This window comes from Lontra canadensis, unplaced genomic scaffold, assembly GCF_010015895.1.
Source record: "Lontra canadensis isolate GAN:19392208 unplaced genomic scaffold, GSC_riverotter_1.0 scaffold64, whole genome shotgun sequence".
Lineage (NCBI taxonomy): Eukaryota > Metazoa > Chordata > Mammalia > Carnivora > Mustelidae > Lontra > Lontra canadensis.
The window spans coordinates 1127313-1147929 of NW_022631058.1; the positions used below are offsets into that span (position 1 = coordinate 1127313).

Sequence of the window (20617 nt, forward strand, 5' to 3'; positions counted from 1 at the left end):
GAAAAGGAAAAAAAAAAGAAGAAGATGCCACACCACATTTATTTATATAATCTGAGAAGACCTCAAGGATAGAAGGAAAGGACCCCAATCCTTGGCACAAAGTTTGGCTAAGCTTAGTTTGGTTCTTTCACTGTTAATTAAATCTTGAGTCTGCCAAGGGATTTCTTTAAAGGTTAATTCATTAGTAAAAGTTATTGTACATCATGCCGTGTTCTCATCCTGCTCCAGTATATACAGTGTGGAAAGGAAGAGGAAGAATATGGAGGCTATGGAGAGGGAGCAGAATTTAAAGAAAGTTGGTGGTACTGTTTTGTTGGAGCCCTATATGATCTGCTTGTGAATAATCCATTTTTGTTACAGTGGGCAGCACTGACGGACCTCACATTAACTTTATGTTTTTGCGGTTGATGGTTTAGCAGCCAGTCAGTGTTTTTGAGTTGAGCCTAGCTCAAATCCCTGTAGCCTGCAAGCCACATGAGAACAAGGACTGGGTGTGTCTGGTCCCCAGCACAGTGAGTGGCCCATCATAGGCAGTTAATAAACATTTGTTGAGGGAATGAGTCAATGTGTGCAGACTTAAAATCATCTATCAAGGACAATTTTGTTTGTTTGTTTGTTTGTTTGTATTCAGTTTTCTTAGGGAGCTCTGGTCTGGTTAACTGAATCAGGTTATGCTGCATGCCGTGTCTGTAGCCCAGGGCAATTCTTTTTAAAGCCTTCTCATTCCATGGACATAGGAGTCACGTAAAATATGAGGACATTGATATCTGACTCGGTGTGATTATCTCCAGGAGTGGGAAGAGAGAAATGAGGAAAGGATTATTTTCAAAAACCACAATATGGTGAACTCCAGGAGACAGTTTTAAAATTCACAGGGTGTTGTTCCAGTAAAGGTACATGGGCACATAGAGGTGAGGCCTGAGGGACTCTCAGAAAGCATCTTAAGTAGATGGAACTTGTCTCTTTGTCCCCGTCGTTCAGAACCCATCTCGTGGTGTGCCCCGACCTCTCACACCTGAGTATGACAAGTTCAAGCCATGTATTTCATTTTCTCACAATAGTGTCCGTGGCTTGTTTTTAAGATAACTATAAAGAGGGTGTTCAGAATAAAATGAGGGTATTGATAATCCCACCCATGCGTTTTACCATGTTTTCAGGTTGTTTCTGTATTGGGCTTGAGTTGGATAGAGTGACGGGGCTGCTGGGAGAGAGGGCAGGGTTGAGATGACTGCTTCGCCCCAAGATCTAGGCTTTTTCTGCCTTTGGTTTGGTCTAAAAAGCATCCAGGGGAGAGAGAGAGAGAGAGAGTGTGTGTGTGTGTTTGTGTGTGTGTGTGTGTGTGCGTGTGTGTGTGTGTGTGTGTGTGTGTGAGAAGCGGGGGATCTATAAGCATTAATCTAAACCAGAACTATGCGGTGGCAACAATTTGATAAAGAAAATCCTAATAGGTAAATTCAAATTGTGATAGTCAAGGTTTTTAAAATCTCATTAAAGATTACAGGGGTACCTAGAATCTGTGGGTTCTTCTTTAATCAAAAGTATCTTAGACTCCCTTTATTTCAATAGAGAATAAATGTTCGTAATGAAGCTGCATGTCTCCTTCCGTCCTATGAGATGCTTTAAACCCCAACTTTATCACGGAATAGAAGTGAGAGGCGAGAAATGAAAACACCACGCATTTGAAGGAATGGAATTCTTTTTAGCATGAAGCAGCTGCAGAGATGCATAGCTGTTTTCAGTGGGACTTCAGAATATTTATGGGCCTTTCTCTTTTCCTTTTTCACTGGAAGAAAGGCGATCATCATTCTTGAGTGTGTTATTTATAATTTCATAAAGCTGTTCTGGGGCAGGACTTATTTTATCTGGCGCTTAATCGTGGTCAAATAACTGTGCTTCCAAGGAGCTGGGTGGAGAAAAATGATTATCCCCCTGAATGATTAGCCTCTTCTCAGTATAAGATAAAGGGCTGAAGGTGGGAATTTGAAGTCACAAATAGGCCTCTGGGCAGGAAGGAGGGGACATGGTGAGTCTCCCTTGAGCTCTTCTGACCATGGCAGCGGACGTTTTTCTAAATGCCAAATTAATGGATGGTGATGAAGTATGAGGGGGTGGGGGGCGCTCCTGGGAGGTAGACCCCTTCAGAGTAAATAATTAGAAGCAGGTGATTATAGGCACAATAACTCACTAGAGGAAAATGAGAAGCCAGGTCTGTGAAGCTGAGGGAATTGGAAGGTAAATATACCTATAAATTTACTTGGGTGGACAGAGTTTTTGAGCTTTCTTCTGTCCCAGTTTATTCTAAGGTAATTTATATTTAAATAAAATTTATATTTGAATTTATTTATTGAAATAAACACTGGTAGGAAAAAAAAAAGAAAGGAACACAAACGCAATAAAAAAATCTTTCAAGGAAAGAATAAAGATGGCTCCTTCCATACAGATATTTTATTGCGAGTTATTATAAGACCTATCTTTAGTTTTATGAATCCTAGTACGGAACCGAGTTAATTTCAACATGTGGATGAAAAATATGAAATGCGTATTTCAAAATGGGGTAGGACGGATTATTATTTTTCATATGGAACTCGGCTAATATAGGGGGACAAAGGAATATTTTCCTCCCCTTGAGAAGGCAAGGTAAGGTCATTGATCCGTACTATGGAGGAATGGCGCAGTCAGCCCCAAGCACTACATTCTGAAACTGCGTGTAAGTGCTTCCAAAGGAAGGGCCACGGATGATGCTGATGAGACACGGGGAGGGGAAGAAGGAAAGATATCCCGTAAGACAGGATATTAAATTCATGCTCCTTATCCAAGTTTGCAAGAACAACACGGTAACTCAGGGAGCTGTCATACTGTCAGGCTGGTGCATCTTTTCACCCCTGTCCTACTCAGAGGTGTACAAATAAACTGCTTCTTCATGCCTCGGAGCCTTTGCAAAGACTGTTGATTCCACCTGGAATGCCCTTCTCCTGCCCACAGCTCTCAGCTCTCCCTGCTTCACTGCTGCCTGTCCCTCTGGGCTCATTTCCACTTCCTCTTCTGCCCAGGAGCTCTCTCTGCTCCCCTGATGTTTGCTCCCTTAGCACCTTCTGCTTACTCTTGTCATGACATTGAGTTTACTATGTCAACTTAGCCTGTTTACTTGGCCCTTTCTTCAGAGACTGCGAATTCCCAGTGCAGTGGAACTGTGGTTTACCTGTCGCTGTATCCTTCATAAACGGCTACAGTGCTTGACACATAGGTGTTCAGCAAATATTTATGCAAGGGATAAAGGAATGAATGAAAGATGAACAAAGCACCCGATAATACCGTCATGTATCACAGATGGTGGGTCTGAGAGTCCAGCCACGATCAAACTGTTTGGTTTGGAGGTGGTCACAGACCTTTTATTCATTCTTGATGGTCTTCTAGCTAATGTAGATACTGGACTTGTGGGAACTGTAATATGTAAACACTTCAAGCTTAATCACAGGGAATTATGAGAGCTTTAGACAATCATTGTGAAGAAAAATAACAGGAAGATGGCAGAGAAAGTGCTATGGTAAGCATTCCCAGCATAACATTAAGAATAGAGGAACTTCAGGGGCACCTGGGTGGCTCAGTGGGTTAAGCCTTTGCCCTCGGCTCAGGTCATGATCTCAGGGTCCTGGGATCAAGCCCCGAATCGTGCTCTCTGCTCAGCAGGGAGCCTGCTTCCCCCTCCCCCTCTACCCACCTCTCTGCTTACCTGTGATCTCTCTCTCCCTCTCTGTCAAATAAATAAATAAAATATTTAAAAGAAAAAAAAGAATAGAAGAACTTCTAAAACGCTATTATTCCTTGAGGAGCATGGTTGGTGGGCAGTTAAAAGTAGCGGATGTCACTACAAATGTCCACACCCTTGGTTATTATGATACTAAGATGTGGATATGTGTCAGCTGCGTACCATGAAGTCTGAATATAGCAAGTGTTTAATAAGTGGAAAACATTAGTAGTAGGCATAATTCTGGAAAGTTCAAATATCTTTTTCCTCTCAAGAGTGCTAACTGGTCTTTTTTCTAAAGAGTTATAAGTAATTATGAAAAAACGGATATGATTGTAGGAAAATACACACATACACAACCTCGGGCTACCGCATTTTATTTAAAGTCCAAAGTCCATAGTTTCATTCTAGTCATAGAAATTATGTCCTGAGTCTTTGTGTATCTGCAACAGTGAAGCATAATTCACTAGCCATGGGAACCAATAGTCAAAAAAGCGTGCCTCTTTTCCCAAAGTTCCGAGTTAGAATCTGAATTTACTTATATTTGGGGAAGGACACAGACAGGAAAATTAAAGAGCTACGAAAAGAAAATCTTCGATTATCTGAGAGTAATGTGGAATCAAATTGTCTTTACTTTAGGATGGGATTCTAAGTGCATAGAATCCAAAAGCTTTTGGTTTGTAATTTTGGGGTTTTTTTATATGGCAGGGAGGGAAGTAGTTAAAAAAAAAATAATCCCTAAGTATAGTGTTCTAAATCCTGAGTCCTTTGCAAATCAAAGCTTGCTGCCCCTAGCAGAGCAAGAATTTCTGAGATGACAGTGCTCTGTGGCAGGCACGGCTGTGTCAGATGCCAGGTTCTCCAGGCAAACATTGGTTACTGTGTTGGGCAATGAGGGGATTGAGATGTTTGTAATGGCTTTGGGAATTTCATTGGCAGTGTCTGTAATTGGTGATGATGAGGTTTGAGAGAAAGAAAGGAAGGGGCTGGATTCACATAAAACCCACACAGATTGTCTGGACCCAGAGCCATGGGAAACAGATTATCTTCCAGTGATTTTTAAGCTCTCTTGGCATCTCTATGAGTATATTTTTCTTGATCACTCTTTATGGCAGATGCAACCAGAGAAAATGAATTAAAATGGAGGTAATGAATTATTGGCAGCAAAGAACAGTTCTAATGGGGATGAATCATTGAAGGAAGAATACATAGGTGGATAGCAACTTTATTTAAACTAAGAGTGGCAACTAGGCTTGGAAGCACTGTTACTGATTGAGTGATTGATTGCTTGACTTCGTTTTAGCTAACGTTTAGTGAGCTTGCCCCATACGCCAGGAACACAACTTCACTTTTTCTTTCCTTAAAGATTTATTTACTTATTTGAGAGAGAGAGAGAGAGAATGCAGGGGGTGGGAGAGAGACAGAATCTCAAGCAAACTCTCCACCGAGCTCGGAGCCTGACCCGGGGCTCAATCTCATGACCCCGACATCATAACCTGACCCAAAACTAAGAGTCAGACGCTCAACCAACTGAGCCACCCAGGCACCCTGAGAGCTTCACTTTTAACATTACACTTCATGACAAGAAACTGTGTTTATCCCAGTTTACAGATGGAAAAATGGAGGCTTGGAAAGAGGAAGTAATACACACACACACATACACACACACACACATCTCTATGACTATAAGTGTAGGAGCTGGGAGTCACAGCTGTGCTCTGGGGAGAGTTAGTCCTGCTCATTCCATGCTCTGCTAGATGGCCTGCCATCGACCATCCTTGGAGTCTAATCACTATCGGGGTGGGGGAGGGCTACTGGCAAAATGTGTTTCTGTTGCCTGGGAGGAACATTATATGCATACAGAAGATCTGCAGAAATCAGACCTCTGGGAAGTAGGGTACAGGGCCAGTTAACTGGGGGAAAAGGCCGTGAAAATGTTGAGCGTATCTGTGGGGTCTGCAGTGGTGGTTGGGCCCATGTTGGGGACAGAAGTGGAGGTACTATTGGGGACACAGTCACCCAAACCACACAGCTTTAGGGAATAAATAGTATAGTATTAGAGGAGGCAGTGGGACGCTGAGAGGAAAATAGTAAATATCCTTCAATCTCAGAGTCTAGTACTCTTCTTGGAAAAAAAAAAAAAAACTCTATCATATCTTTGGCCAATCAAAATTCATATAACTTTCTTAGAATTTGCTTTCAGTTCTTGTGATGAGTTCACTAGATTAGTTTTCACTCAATACTAGGACCCTGAGCCAGTTATGGCACATACGGACCATTCCTCAAGGTCCTTGTAATGAAGTCACCAACAATTAATTTCCAATTGATTACCTTTAGAAGTATATTCTCAACCTCTTTTTTATTACTACCCTCTAAGGAGTTCTTTAGACCATTTCTTCCCCTAATTGCCCTTCTTCCATAAAATTTTAATACCACTGCTAGACTGTATATTTGTTTAAGTACTGTAAGCTATTGGCAAGTCAAAAAGCATTTTCATATCTAAGATCCATTCCCTCAAACACCCAAAACAATTGTTGCTGCCTTATGAGCGGTCTTACCTGCATGGATAAGTCATGCTTTAGAACTACCCCACAGTGATGGGGACCGTTCCAAAAAGGCTGTTTGCCTCTTGTGATTGCCTTCTGCAGTCCTGCAGTGAACATGTATCCCCTTACAACCTCCCTTCCCTAAGTAACCGAAAGTGGGCATGCAGAAAGCCCAGTCACAACAGGAAACTCCAAGGAAGCATGCTCGCCTTGTTTCTAACACAAATCAGGGTGACTCTGGGACACAACTGCCAGCTTCGGTTGCTGGAAATGAAATGCACCCTTTAGTCGTGTCTAATTGAAAAAAAAAAAAAAGTATGTTTGAAAATTCTTTTTCTTTTAATTTTAAGGAGGAGCAGGGTTGAAGTATCTCTCTGTCAAATGTGGAATAATGATCAATAACGGTGTTTAAGGCCCCTCTCCTCTACCACTGTCCGTTAAGTGAAATCAACTACCTCATGGGATTTTTCTATTGTTCTTTGTTGCGTCCAGTAATTCTATGCTTCGTGTATATATTTCAAAAAGGATGTTGTCTGGGAATGCTAAACATATGGGTCGTCACGTGCATTGGTCTGCTCGTAACCAAGTACTACACACTGAATGGCTTCAACAACAGAAATTTATTTTCTCACCGTTGTGGAAGATAGAAGGCCGAGATCAAGGTGTCAGCAGGGTTTTTTTTTGTTTTGTTTTGTTTTGTTTTATTTTTTTTCTGAGGACTCTTTCCTTGGCTTATGGATGGCTATCTTCTCCCTATGCCTTCACTCATCCCTTCTGTGCATGTCTATGTCCTAATCTCATCTTTTTATTGAGGACTGCAGGCATAGTGGATTTGGCTCACCCTAATGATCTCATTTTAACACAGACCCTATCTCCGAAAACTAGTCCTATTCGGAGGTACTTGGGGGTTAGAACTGCAGCATATGAATTTTGGAGGACACGGTTCAGCCCAAATTTAACATCATGGAGGAAGGGTATAAAAGGAGCTTAAGTGAACCACAAATGCAGACTTTGACTAAGAGGTATCTGTTCAAATCCTTACTGTTTCTTTTGAGTCCTGTGTCCTCTGAACTTAAATTCTCCTTAAAACTCTGTCCCAAAGGACCGTTATGAGAAGTGTATCTAATTAATTAATAACAGTTATAACTAATAAATACATATACATGTCTAGCTCAGCATCTGGCTTCTAATTTCTCTCTCTTCTTGAATATGGATTCAGACTTCAATGCATTGGGAATAATAAAACTAAGCAAGTCACTTAATATTATTAATATCAAGAGGGGGAAAGAAATGAGTTTATTGAACAACTATTATATACTGAGTACTCTTATGCACATACTAGGACAAAAATTTGGTTTTTACGTAAGATCTGTAGATTAATTATTCAATAGTGTTAATTGTGCATGCAATTTCTGTCAGGTACAGAAAGTAGTCTTCTCGTTTTCTGTGCAGCAAAGGCCCTTCTTACTACCCATACCCACAGTTTCCCGTATTTCTTGCAGTGGATTCCCTGGCATTGGGGGGTTTCTACAGGATCCAATAGGAAAAAAAAAAAAAAAAAAAGTGTCACAAGTTGAATTACTATTGTGGCAACCAGATTTTTTTCTGCTGTCATCAGAAACATTCTTACCTGTGTCCGGAGGCTGTCATGTGGTATTTCTCTGCTGGCCTACATTACTAATTCAGCTAATTGCAGCAATTACATGAAGAGATTGCTGCTAGCAAGAAAAGCCATTATGCTGTTCCTGAACAGACTGCATTCCACAGCATTCATTAATTATGCCTGCCTATAGATTCACAACCACCAAATCATACACTTGAGACCACACACCATATGCATTAAAACCCTCTCAAAGTTTGCAGTGCCTTTCTATGCTGGCTTGCACTCCTACAGGGCTCACCATTTGTATAACACTCCTCTTGCCCTTCAGATTCTCAAAATTGAAATCAAAATCAGAATAGAGACAGGCTGTACAATGTGACTTCCAGGGATAGGATAGTCTTGAGCCTCCTGGAACCACCTAGAGTCATTCAGCTTTTCATAAAGTCCATACAGGTTGTCTGAACCCTTAGCCATTCACAGCTGCGTAAGAGTTTAAAATGCTCTATCCTCCAGCATGCCCTCTTTAGAGAAGAGAAACATAATAATGATGGGAAGCAGGACATCGTGATAAGTCTTTGATGCTTCTGTTCATTGGTTTCCTTATCTCTCCCTCTCTTCTCTCTTCCCCTTCCCCCTACCCCATTATTTTTCCTTTGACACACACAGCCAACATCAGATGACCTTGTTTCATCTGCTGAATGTTCAAGCGATGACGAAGACTTCATTGAATGTGAGCCAAGTACAGGTAGGTTAGGTCAGTCTTGTTTTGCTTGCTTTATTTTTACATTTGCAAAAAACAATACATACATATATGTGAATATACATGTGTTTTATATATATTATAGTGTGTTAATGTATTTCCTATATCTATATATGTATAAGCATACATATATAAATATTAGTATATAATCAAAAGCATCAAATCCCATGGAAGGAGCAGATAAGAAGCCAGGGAAATTTAACATCAGTTCCTGACACCCAAAGAAAAATCTATGGTGTACCACCTAACGTTGAGCAATTGGGCACCCAGATTAACTATGGGACCAGGAAAAGTACAGCAGCCCTGGTGACTATGAAATTGACAAGGGGTGGTGGGGGCATGAAGATATCCATAACGGAATAACATCAAAACACCATGAACCCAGACAGGAGCTATAAATATCATTTAAATGTCCTGAAATGTTTCTGAGCCTGCGTGGAAAACAAAATAAAACCAGAAACCCAAACCAAACAACAAAAATGAAACAACAACAACAAAAATAAAAAGAAAACACAATTTCCATGGGATTGCAACAGCAGTTAACATGGTATTATATTTATACTAATTTTGTTCATTCTGCGTTTAGAGAATTGTGCAGTAATATAGCATAGGAAACACAAAATTAGTACAGAACCATGCCATGTCAACGGCTGAGATGCTTCAAAATGTATCTACTGTGCTGAAGTTAAGAGGACTTTGGCCACTCGAGGCTTCAATGTGTTACCCATTCGCACCCGGATACATTTTGATATTTTATGGTCTTTCTTTATAGTGAGCTATATATTGTCCAGCAGGCAACTGCAGTCCCTGATTATTTCCTATCAATTTTTCCAAGTCGTCTGTTTTGAGACTTGCTATAAGTTAACATTTATATATATATAATAGAGAACAGATATCATCGAATTTCTGTGTATGTTTAATAGAACTAAAAGCTGGAGTTGGGTTAGGATCTTATTTCTGCAAAGGCTGAGAGAAATAAATAGAATATTCTAGTTGTTTCTTTGGGTTGTTTTATTTATTTTTTTTCTTTAAAAAAAGGTGAGCTATGAAACATTTTCTTTTGCTTAATTCTAGAGAAATTCAAGGTTTGTGAAAAAAATATATAACAAAAGTAAAAACCTTCCATTTCTTACCCCAAGATGATTTACGGTTTTTTTGTTTTGTTTTGTTGTTTTTTTTTTTTCTTTTCAAATTTTGTTGAAGTTCTGACTACTATCTTGCAAGTGGCTTTGAATCAAGGAAGTTCTGTGGGTTCCTATTTTTAGCATTACATGGGGACATAATAATAGGTAAGGCCTTTCCATTTTGGAATATGACCTGTTCCTTTAGGAGCTCAGTTGTATAGAAGAAAGTAACTCTGGCATGGTGGTCAGAATTTTTCACATTATTAGATAATAATCTTGATATACTACATGAGGTTTTAATAACACTGGAAGGCAGATACATCTATACCAGAATTGGGTATTGTCACTCATTAATTCATCCATTCATTAATTCAGTAAATATTTCTGAGCAGTAGGACAGGATATAGTATATCTCTAGCGTTGAGGCCTTCCTGTCCTACTGATTTCCATAAGCAAGCTATTGGAAAATAGAATTAGGAGCTTTGTTACCTAAATTTCCTCTCCAAAATAATTCAGTTCAGCAAATATTTTTTGAGTTAACTATATGTTAGGCAGGTAACAGATATTAGGAATTCAGATATGAATATGTCATGACCCCTAAGATATGTATTAAATTAACTGATTTTGTGGCCAATAGTTTAAGATACCTAGACTTTACGTTGAATTTTTTGTTTATCCTTTCTCTGCTTATCTTGCTTTCATAGCAGTAATATCTGTATAGATGCAATGTTGTTGTTCAAAACTTGATTTTAAGTCTTTTTACAAAAATTAAGGCTTGGCCATTGCAAAATATCGCCACTGTCTCCCGCTACTACCTTCCTGCTTCCTACGCGTGGTCATCACCATAGCAACCTCCCTAATAAAACAGAGGGCTTTTCCAGATCTGCTTCATAAGGTCTACAGCTCCAGGTTGTGGGTGTATATTGCCATTTGGTATTGAACTCGAACAGGCCCAAACCTGAATGGCTCCAAACTAAGCCCATTTGCTTTTTTTTTTTAGCAGCTGCACAGGTGTTTCATCTGATTCAAAAGCAGAGGACAGAAATTCAATGCCAGCATTTCTTGAGTAATATAATTACGTGGGGCAGGTGGGAGATAAAGGCAGGTTTTAAAACAATCTGTTGTGTTTAGCAAGGGAGTGTGGGAGGGGGTTATATAAATAAGGTAAGTGACACAGTGTTGGCCCTAAAGGAGCTAACATGATTCCCTCTGCCTGGGACTATTCAACTCCTCACATTGGAAGAACAAGTATTTCTTCTTTCTAAATTTATTTATTCCATAAAGTATTCCTGATAAGTGATTCAGATATACACGGAAATACGTTAGAGGCATATTTAATATAGGAAGGAGATAGATATTCCTACTGACACAGAGATTTTACCCTGGGGGCCTGATTAACACTGATGAAGGTTATAAGCATAGAGATACTGAGCCTTCTTTTGTATTCTATGAGAAATATCTCCACAGCCTTCACATCTTCCCCAAACAATCTGGATTTAAAAATCAGAAAAATTTAAACCAGTTATTTCTGGAGCTAGGTTTTGCCTTGTCGAAAGAGAAATCTTCCGTTGCTCATACAGCAACAAATAATGGTGAGCTTTGGATTACTTTGACATAATTTATTAGTCTGAGATTCTGTGTGAATACGGAGGTTAAAATTCTGGGTTTGAACATTCTAACTCACTGCCTCAGTTTCTCAAATTTTACTCTTTTCCAGACCAGATGTTTGATGGAAATATACTAAATGTGGTTAATTACCCAGGCCTTGTTTCATCTTACTTAACAATGACCTTTTCTTCTCTCAATATGTTAGCCAGTGTAGGATTTTCTAGCTTTCTCAGTCATTTAGGCTCACTAAAACTCTCATTTTTCATAAATTTGAATTGTTTAATATACGCTCTATTCAACAACTTTTGTTTTCATGTGAGCATCAAATTTTTAATGGACTTATTTTTCTTACATAATCTTTGCTAAGTGAGAATGGGCTTTACATCTCCTGGTTTTGAATCAGATGTAAGCAATTGCCTTTCACACCCACAACCCACATTGGCACTTAGGGATCACCCTCCTTTGTAGAACTCAATCAGATCATCTTTAGGGACCACTTAAATTTTTTTGGAGTTTGGCTGATGATAGTCTAGAAATCTTAAATCCAGTGAGTGTAAAATACTCTCTGGTTGTAATGAGTAAAAAACAAATTAAAAAAACCCTAGGCTATGAGAGCAAGTCAGAAAGTGAAAGCTCAAGGAGTATGTTTATATTGAATTTATATGACACTCAAAATACCTCAGAATCTTAGGTTAAGATTGGAGATTTTTTGTATCTCTGACTTCATCTTCCCTTAAAGACCTAAATAAAACCTGTTGAATTATTTAAAATATATTATTCCATGCAAATAAATTTCACCTAAGAAACCTACATTTCTTCTTCTTCAAAAAAGAATTCTCTACTTTTTTTAACAATTCATGGGTCAAATTGCATTTTCTGAACATTTACATGGAGAAACCAGCATTGAAACTTTATAAAATCATAACAAAGATACCTGCATTAAATGAAAATATTCACAAGAATATTTGAATAACCAAGTACCTAAAATTGAGGGTCAGGATTTTAATTTTCCTAATTTGTACACATAGATTATATTCCCCGCAAAAGAAGTTGGTGTCTGTTTAATATTTCAGACTTGTCTCTTTGCAAACAAATTCTTTCCTTCCCAAGTATGCTTCTATTGATATGAAATTGTGCAGTGAATTAGTGTTTCATTGTTCTCACCTCTTTGGATGTAACAACAACAACAAAAAAATAAGCTGGGGAGGATTCATGTGACCACTAGAAAATGGGATTATTGATAAATGATATGGGAAATCAAATTACAATTAAGATCTTTAGTAAATTCACATTTGTGATCTAAAATATGGGAACTGATTCTGATATATAGAGAAATTGACAAAACTCACTTCCCCAATGGAAAAGAAATCTTCTCTCCCTTCCCTGGTCTGACCTCCACTGTCTCCATCTCTGGAAGTAGAAATAATATCAAAATACTGTGATCTCAGGTTAGCTTTTGTGTAATTGAAAATTGTCAGCTTTCTGAATTCTATATATTTATAGTCTCAGTATCTTAAAGTCCTGAAGGCTGGGGTCACAGAGCAGAGATGAAAAAAAAAAAAAAAAAAAGGAAATGCCTTTTACACCTGAGAAATGGGCATGACAACAATTAACCATATTGATTTATCCAGCCATTACACAAGGATACATTTTTCTGGTTGTCAATTAGCCAGGTTTTTTGCTTCTACTATTGTTAAAACGGTCCTTGATCAAATCTCAAGGGACAGTCCTCCAACCAGAGGGCAGACAGTAAAAGGAAGTAAGGATGAAACACATCCATCCATCAATAGGACTGTGCTAAACAACTTTCATAATGGTGGGATTGAGGGCGATGTTTAAACTACTGGCAGTAATTTGAGATCACACAATAATTACTATCCCCAGAGTGATTCTCAGATGTATTTTTACTCCTGAAATCCATAGCCCTCACATTTGCATTAGGTGTCATTGCTACTTTGTTCCTCTTTGTTAGTCACACAATAATATTCAGCCCAGTGTGGGTGAAATTTAAATTTGGCAAAACACCAAGAGCATAGCCTTATTGTGTTCTCCAGGTAGAACTGGGTTCTTAATCTTTATCAGTTTGAGATTCCTCAATATTTATAATATGAAATTGTAACACTGAATTGTTAATAACTCACGAAATCCTGAAGGTTTTTATTTGCTGGATCAGCATGGAAAATGCAGCTGAAATGTTAAGACAATACTGATTTTGGATCAGAATGATAAGAATTATTTTTCAGAATCCACAGATTAAAAAAAAATAATAATGTGCTGGTCATCGGCTTTAAACAGGATATTTGTAGTCTTATGTGTTTATAGAAATATACCCTGTCATTAGCGTTTTCAGCAAGCCTGAAACATGAGCAACTTACACATTTTTATTACAAAGAAATGGATTTTAATTTAATTTTAGAAAGACTTTTCTACATGGAAATATGGGCTAATGACATAATGATTCTATTTACAGTCTTGAGTTTCCATACAGAAAGGTTTTTATAAAATTAAATAAAATTCAGTGTATAGTAGAATAGTAAATGCCTAAATAAAATACCATAGGAGTGTCTGAGTGTCATAGTGTCTAGGATCCACCTTGAAGCTTAAGTCTACTTTAAAACACTTTTAATAAAGGGATAATGAAGTAATCTCAGAAATGTTTTATTTTTGCTAAGAAGACTGTAAATAGGTGTAAATTTCATTAATTTAATTTCTCATTGTTGGCTAGAGACATTAGTCATTTTTACATCTGAGTTATAATACATGTCTAATGTATGCAAAAGCAAAGAAGTATTCATACATTTAGATCTAGGCTAAACCCTACCAATTTTTGAGTTTCATCCAGTGATTTATAAATTAATAGAGTATGTTTATGGGCACATAATGTTCCCAATTTAATGGTGTAATTTCTGTTTTCATTCATTAACCCACTCGTTGATGAATCGTATCATTCTCTTATAACCCAACTCCACTTCAACCCAAGGTAATTTTTAAGTTATTGAAGCAAATATGTGCCCTTTAAATCCTTAATGGTAAATTACATTGATAATTAGGGTATGAATAGAAATAAAAGCATAGGAAAGTCTGATTGGCTAGTACACAATTAGGCAACTGATAGCTCAGGCATGATGTACAGAAAATAGGTGGCTCATGGCTTGACCATTATCATGGTTTTCATAACAAAAACAGTAAATCGAATAAGAATGATAAAAATGAAAAAAAAAATGTTTCCATTACCCAAGATTTTGTGGTATGTTGAGAAGGGACGGGAATCAATAAGATCAATTGTAAGTATACACATTTCCATTTGAAAGTTTAATGATTTGTGCAATAACTTTTAGTGACTGTTCTGTGTAGGCACCAGAATAGGTGCTAGGAAAACAAAAATAAGACAAAACATCTTCAAGGAGTTCATAGTCTATTAGGGAAGACAGATAGAAAAATAAAAGGAATAAAAAGATAAAAAGATAAGAAAGGGAAGAACCAGTGTGGACAGTGAATGGAAATGCCTAGAATATTGTCAGAACTTGGAGGAGAGGTTGCTAATTTAGAAATAGCATACCCTAAGAGTGGGCAAGAAAAAAATCATAGAAGATGATACCAACCAGTGACAGAATCACTTACCCCCCCAAAATCATTCTTCTATATCTTAGTTTGAGGGCACAGAATTTCAGATTCACTGTGATTGAAAAATTAGTACAGTTCAGTAATAAACTTGTCTTTGAACACACACACAGTAAGGTCTAGTACTAGGTCTTCTTGGGTAGCAGGGTAAAGATGGTTGGGCATGATGAAGGGAGAATTTCAAGCCAAACTCATGAGAACTTCCTGATTTCAAATGCCAATGCAAGTAGTTGATAACAAGTGAGCTTAATGAAATCATTAAGCAAGCCCCCTCCCCTCCAAATTAATAAAGAGGGATTGGGTTTCCAGGGAAAGGTTTTTATGAGTTTTCTTTTTGTTCTGTATTTTTTCTCCCATTAAGTCCCAGTATAAATACTGTGTGTGTATATATATATATATATATATATATATATATATATATATGTATTTGTATATAATGTCTGTGCATACTAAATGTATAGTACCTATCACGCCATATATATGTAGACACAGTATAAGTGATATTAGACTAATGTAAACAGAGATTAACAACAGTCCCTGCCATCAGTCATGTGTTTACACAGAAATTCACACCTCCATTTTTACATCAGCCAACACAGACTTGCATGATACTGTTTTAACTTGGCGAACAAAGCATGAGAACTTTTCTTTAGGTTTTGTTTTCTTCTGTATCATAATTACAGTGACGATTCCATAATTCAGTTATCCCTGGGAGGGGTGGAGAGAAAAAATTATACAGATATATCTATCCATATATGCACATTCCTGTGTATATATGTACATAGATATATACCTTGTATATATTTGAAAAACATTTTCTGTCGTTTCACCTCATCTTGTGCCGCATGAATTTTTGGTGATTCAATTTACTTTATTTTGTTTTGATTCACATTTAGTATTTTGATCATTATGGCTATGTGAAACTCATTGCTATATTTTTATTGGTAATTATAATCATTTTTTAAATGCTGAGAGATACATAGATATACAAAATAAACAAGGCAACAAAATCTTTTCTTGCCATCCTAATCTCTAATTTCTCCCCTTTCAGCATATCCCTCCAGTATTTATATTTATGCTCGAAATAAAACAAACCCCCATAATTCCAAGAAAGTTGTGTACAAAAGAATGAAATACTGTGTTTTCCTCTTCTTCCTCCTATATAGATATTATTTTTCCTTTTAATTTCCTTCCTTTTCCCTTTTCCCCATATCTGCACAGGCCACTTGCCTTTCTTCCCCCCACCCCATCCATATGACAATATAATTAATTGAAAGGAGGACAGATGAGCCAGCAAAGAAAGAAAGAAGGAAGGAAGGAAAGACAGAGAGACATCCAGATACAACAGAGAAACACATTCCTGCCCACAAATTTCAGATGGCATAAAAAGAATTTTATTGCAGATGTAGAATATTTGTTGTATCTTTTATTTCTGGACCAGCCTAGGATCATTGTGTGGCATGCAGTGATAGTTTTGTAGCTAATCAACTAACCATGGCCTTCATCACCAATGCATGGCTGTAACGATGCCATCTTGTGTTTCATCCAAGTGACACATCCAGGCTAACCCAGCAAGTCCAGTGTATGAGTTGTGGGGGTAACTTTCTTTCATAGTTATAATTTCATGGGTTCTCGTTTTTCCTATTATTTCCATTGGGTCACGGCAGCCCCCACGAGCTGCTCTTTCATCTCTGTATGGTTTTGTTCTTGTGTTTGCTTCCCTTGGCCCAGCAGTCGAGCATGTGTCTCTTGTCTAGTACATCTGTTTTGCCATCTTGTCTCGGAGTCCACTGTCGTGCTGTTGTTCTGTGATTCTGTTCTCTGTTTGTAATACGTGGTTTGAAATGCTCTCCCTTTATTTCTCACTCCCCTCTTGTCTCTACTTTTAACCTCACCCCTAGGGAACTTCACAAAGAAGCAAAACAAATTTTCAGTCAAAGTGTAAGGCTGATAACTGTGCTTTGCATCTGGAAGTCATAAGTTGTGCTTTTTACTGGCTAAGGGGGCAAAACATAGAGTGGAAAATCGTTAATGATAACAGCCAAACAACCACGCGATCAACAACAACAGGAAACCCTTGTTGATTTTTTTTGGCATAATCAAATGGGCTTACTGTTAAAGAGATTTCACGTAAAGGCTGATTTCCGGAGAGTTTTTCTATTGATTATCAGTCTTCTAGTTAATCCTTTTCTTCAGAAACAGATGAACAGAAAGGTTTTTCAGAAAATGCTAGTAAGAAAGGATCCTCCTTTCCGCTATATAGAGCAGTGCCTGTTCCTGAATTGGTAAGGAATTTGTAAGAATTGGAATGTGTTTTATTATGGAATGCATTTATGTGTATGTATTTTAACCTGAAATATAATATAAATGTGTTTGGCAAGACATTGGAGGAAAGAAAAAAAAAGCTTTTTAACTCACTGGTTCTACCTCATGCATATTTTGAGGTGAGAGTATCTTTTGATCTTCCAGAGTCAAATGATGTATATTTTATATTATTTTTTTAATTCATGGAAGTATTACCAAACCAACACTTTGACTTAGACTAAATCCTTTCTTTTCTCTTTCTAAAGCACATGACATCCATAATTACTTTAGTTCTGAGAACAGAGTCTGAATTTCTAGAGACAGAAGTGGAGAAAAGTGCCCAGTTAATTATTCAGGTGCTGGATAATACTTCTGATGATCCAGAAAATTTGTGGGATGACTTGGAATGACTCGGTTTGTTTAACACTGATCGTATGAAGACAAATCTTTGTAACTTCACCTCCTTATTCATAAAGGTTGAGCAAGAGAATATAAAATAAGTATGCAATGGGTTAATGGATTCAAGATTTTTAAAGTAGTTCCAAGATTCTAAAAGTCCATGGTTCTAATATGGAAAAGAGAAAGCATTTTGAGGCAGATGGTTTTATGATGAGATGTCTCAGACATGTCCAGGTAGCTCTGTGCTGCTCTTTAGGGTAAGGGCAAAGCAAGAGGAGCTTAGTGGGCACTGTGGATGGAGAAGAACTTTTTTAAAAAGACAGGAAAGAAAAGTGGGAAGACAGAAGAGAGTAAAGGGAGGTAAGGTGATAGGGAGGGAAGAGAGGTATTCATGATGAACGAGGGAAAGCAACTAGCCCATAAATGTTAAGAACCAGCACACACACAACCCTGATTAGTAGTGTTTTCTGTCATGTAAAATATTGCCACATGCCTGAGTTCAAGCCACAAGTAAGACAACACGAAACTGAGAATTGGGAAGTACTGCTCATTAGTACGTGATTATATAGTATTTTCACCACAGACACTACAGACATCATCACCTCGAGAGCACAGACAACAGTAAAATGTAGTGATATAACCAGGAAATAATGAGTTTTAGGTTTTTAACACCTTGTTTTTGTCATAATGTGTTTAATAGCAATTTTATATGCTTTCATTTTTGATGATGACTATTGAACAACTGACTGGCAAAATTGCTGAAAATGTGCTCCTAATCTAGCCGTCAGGAGCTGACTCTAGCAACCCCTGGCTTAAGAACCATGCTGGGGGCAAAAAACCATGGGATTTACTTAATATTTTTTTAAGTTATTGTGAGTGGGAAACTGTGATGGCCATCTTATGGTTGAGAAAAGGAGAACTCAAAAACTCTGCTTTTCCAAGATTAGCATTATCTGCTCCTAGTGGCAGAGGTTAGATTCAAACCCAAATCCGTTTGAAAATGGACACATTTTATTTCTACTGCAGTGGGCGCAGAGGATCCGGATTAAACACTTATTAAAGCACTAAATTTTGGAGCTCTCATGGGCTCATTTGCAGAGCTTTCACTAATTCTGTTTCCTCAAAATATAGAGTTGCCAAATACTCCTCCTTTAGTAACACTGAAGATGAATAAGATAGTTCCTGGGTTCACAAATTTTGCTGCTTGAGCTTCAGAAAGACAGATGCATTTCTGAGCACGTAATTGTAGCCTCCAGCATGATTCCATTACTCACTTATTTTTTTTAACTTTTAAAATATAATGAACTTTATTTAGTTATAGTATTTGATGCATGTTAATTAACCAAGTACCCAGTGAAATATATCAATGCCCTTTACTTCCACATTTCCTCATAGAGTAAACTAGTGTACTAACACTTAAAACAGCCATGAGAACCATTGTATTACAGACAAATGACTGAAGCTTAAAAAAGTTGTTTTCCCGTTAGATACTTAATCATTGCTTTGTAAAAGAGTTTGAAAGATCTGGGACTTAAAAAGGAAAAGTGTTGGATCTTATTAGCCCTTCTAATTTGACAAGAAAATTCTATGATTGGGTTTCCAATAGTGCAATATTTTACTTTGATTTGATGTCAGGGTTAGTTGCCCACATGGTCAACTTTCAGTGACATATAATACTGAATAGAGTCCCCTGAACTGATTTCTAGGCTTTCTCCTATAGGTTTGCCACTGCTTCTCTGTGTTCTTTCATTCGTTAATATTCATTGAACATTTAATTATAGTCAGGGATAGTCTTAAGTATTTTATATTTTAAACTTCTTTAGTCATCATAGAAATCTTGTGAGGGGCTATGATTATCATTTTTATTTTAAAGATGAGTAAATTGAGGGACAAAGGAACTAAGCAAATTGTCCAAGGCCACACAGCAAGGAAGCAGAAGAAATGGGATTTGAACCCAATCCAACCGGCCCTTAAGCCCGCACACTAGTCACTAAGCTATACTGTCTCTTATTCTGTAGCACTTACTCCCCATTAACCCAGATATATAAAAGAGCTGGCTTCTTGCATAACAATGACAGAAAGTTTGTGTATTGAGTGTATTAACTGGTTGGGTAGTACTTGTTAAGTGGATTAATTACTGTGTCTCTCAAAGGCTTCAAAAGCATTGCTTGATTGGGGTTATGAAATTGCTCAGTTATGATTGATCTAAACAGCTGTGGTTGAAACAACTTACCCTGGTTTCCTGTGCGGTGGAATGACTCCAATATTCAGGGCAAATGCCACCAAATGCGAGGCTATCCCCTCTCAATTTCTCCTATGTAATAATTTGCGCACTGGGGCTTCTCACTCGTGACTCATCAGCGGTCCTGTTTAGAACATCTGATCAGACCACAGCCCCTCTGAAGACAGAGGCTCTTAGAGTAAGATGCTGCATTTTCTTTATTTCTGAAATAATTATGTTCCTTGGAATACAGTGTTTTTGACATTACAGATAATAGAAAGCAACAAAATAAGTGAACAAGGGCAGCAGAGGACATCTTTCTTAGTCCCTCATTTTTCTTATTTTCTTACATTATGGATCTCAGACTATTAAAACAATAACAACAACAACAACAAACCTCCCAAACGAAAAACAAACTTTTTTGGGTCCTTAAATTTTCTTTGCAAGAAAAGGATCTTAAAAAGGATTTATTAAGAACTAAAATTCACAATTAAAAAGAAAGCATCTTTTTCAAGCTGTGTTTGCTTTTATTAGAATCCTTCCAAGGAAACTAGAGCTCGCCCAAGCATCTGAGTGTCTCATTACAAGCTATATCGGTCTTGACCAGTCCTGAAGCCAGATTTTCTAAACATTTTCTAAACCAGAAAATGATACAGTTGCGAACGCTTGAGTTGTCCTCCATCGCC

The 20617-nt window shown here is 37.7% G+C and overlaps 1 protein-coding gene across 28 annotated transcripts in view; it reads left to right on the forward strand.

Annotated features, from left to right (window-relative positions):
* Window positions 1-20617, forward strand: part of LOC116879910 (neurexin-3-beta) — a 1111251-nt gene that overhangs the window by 1052690 nt on the left and 37944 nt on the right. For 16 of the 28 annotated variants that reach the window (XM_032878508.1, XM_032878526.1, XM_032878512.1 and 13 more), the window contains one exon: window positions 8561-8648. In XM_032878508.1, coding sequence (XP_032734399.1) covers window positions 8561-8648 — 88 coding nt within the window. The remainder of the gene's footprint in view (window positions 1-8560; window positions 8649-20617) is intronic. The other 12 variants (XM_032878527.1, XM_032878530.1, XM_032878534.1 and 9 more) reach the window with 1 other exon arrangement.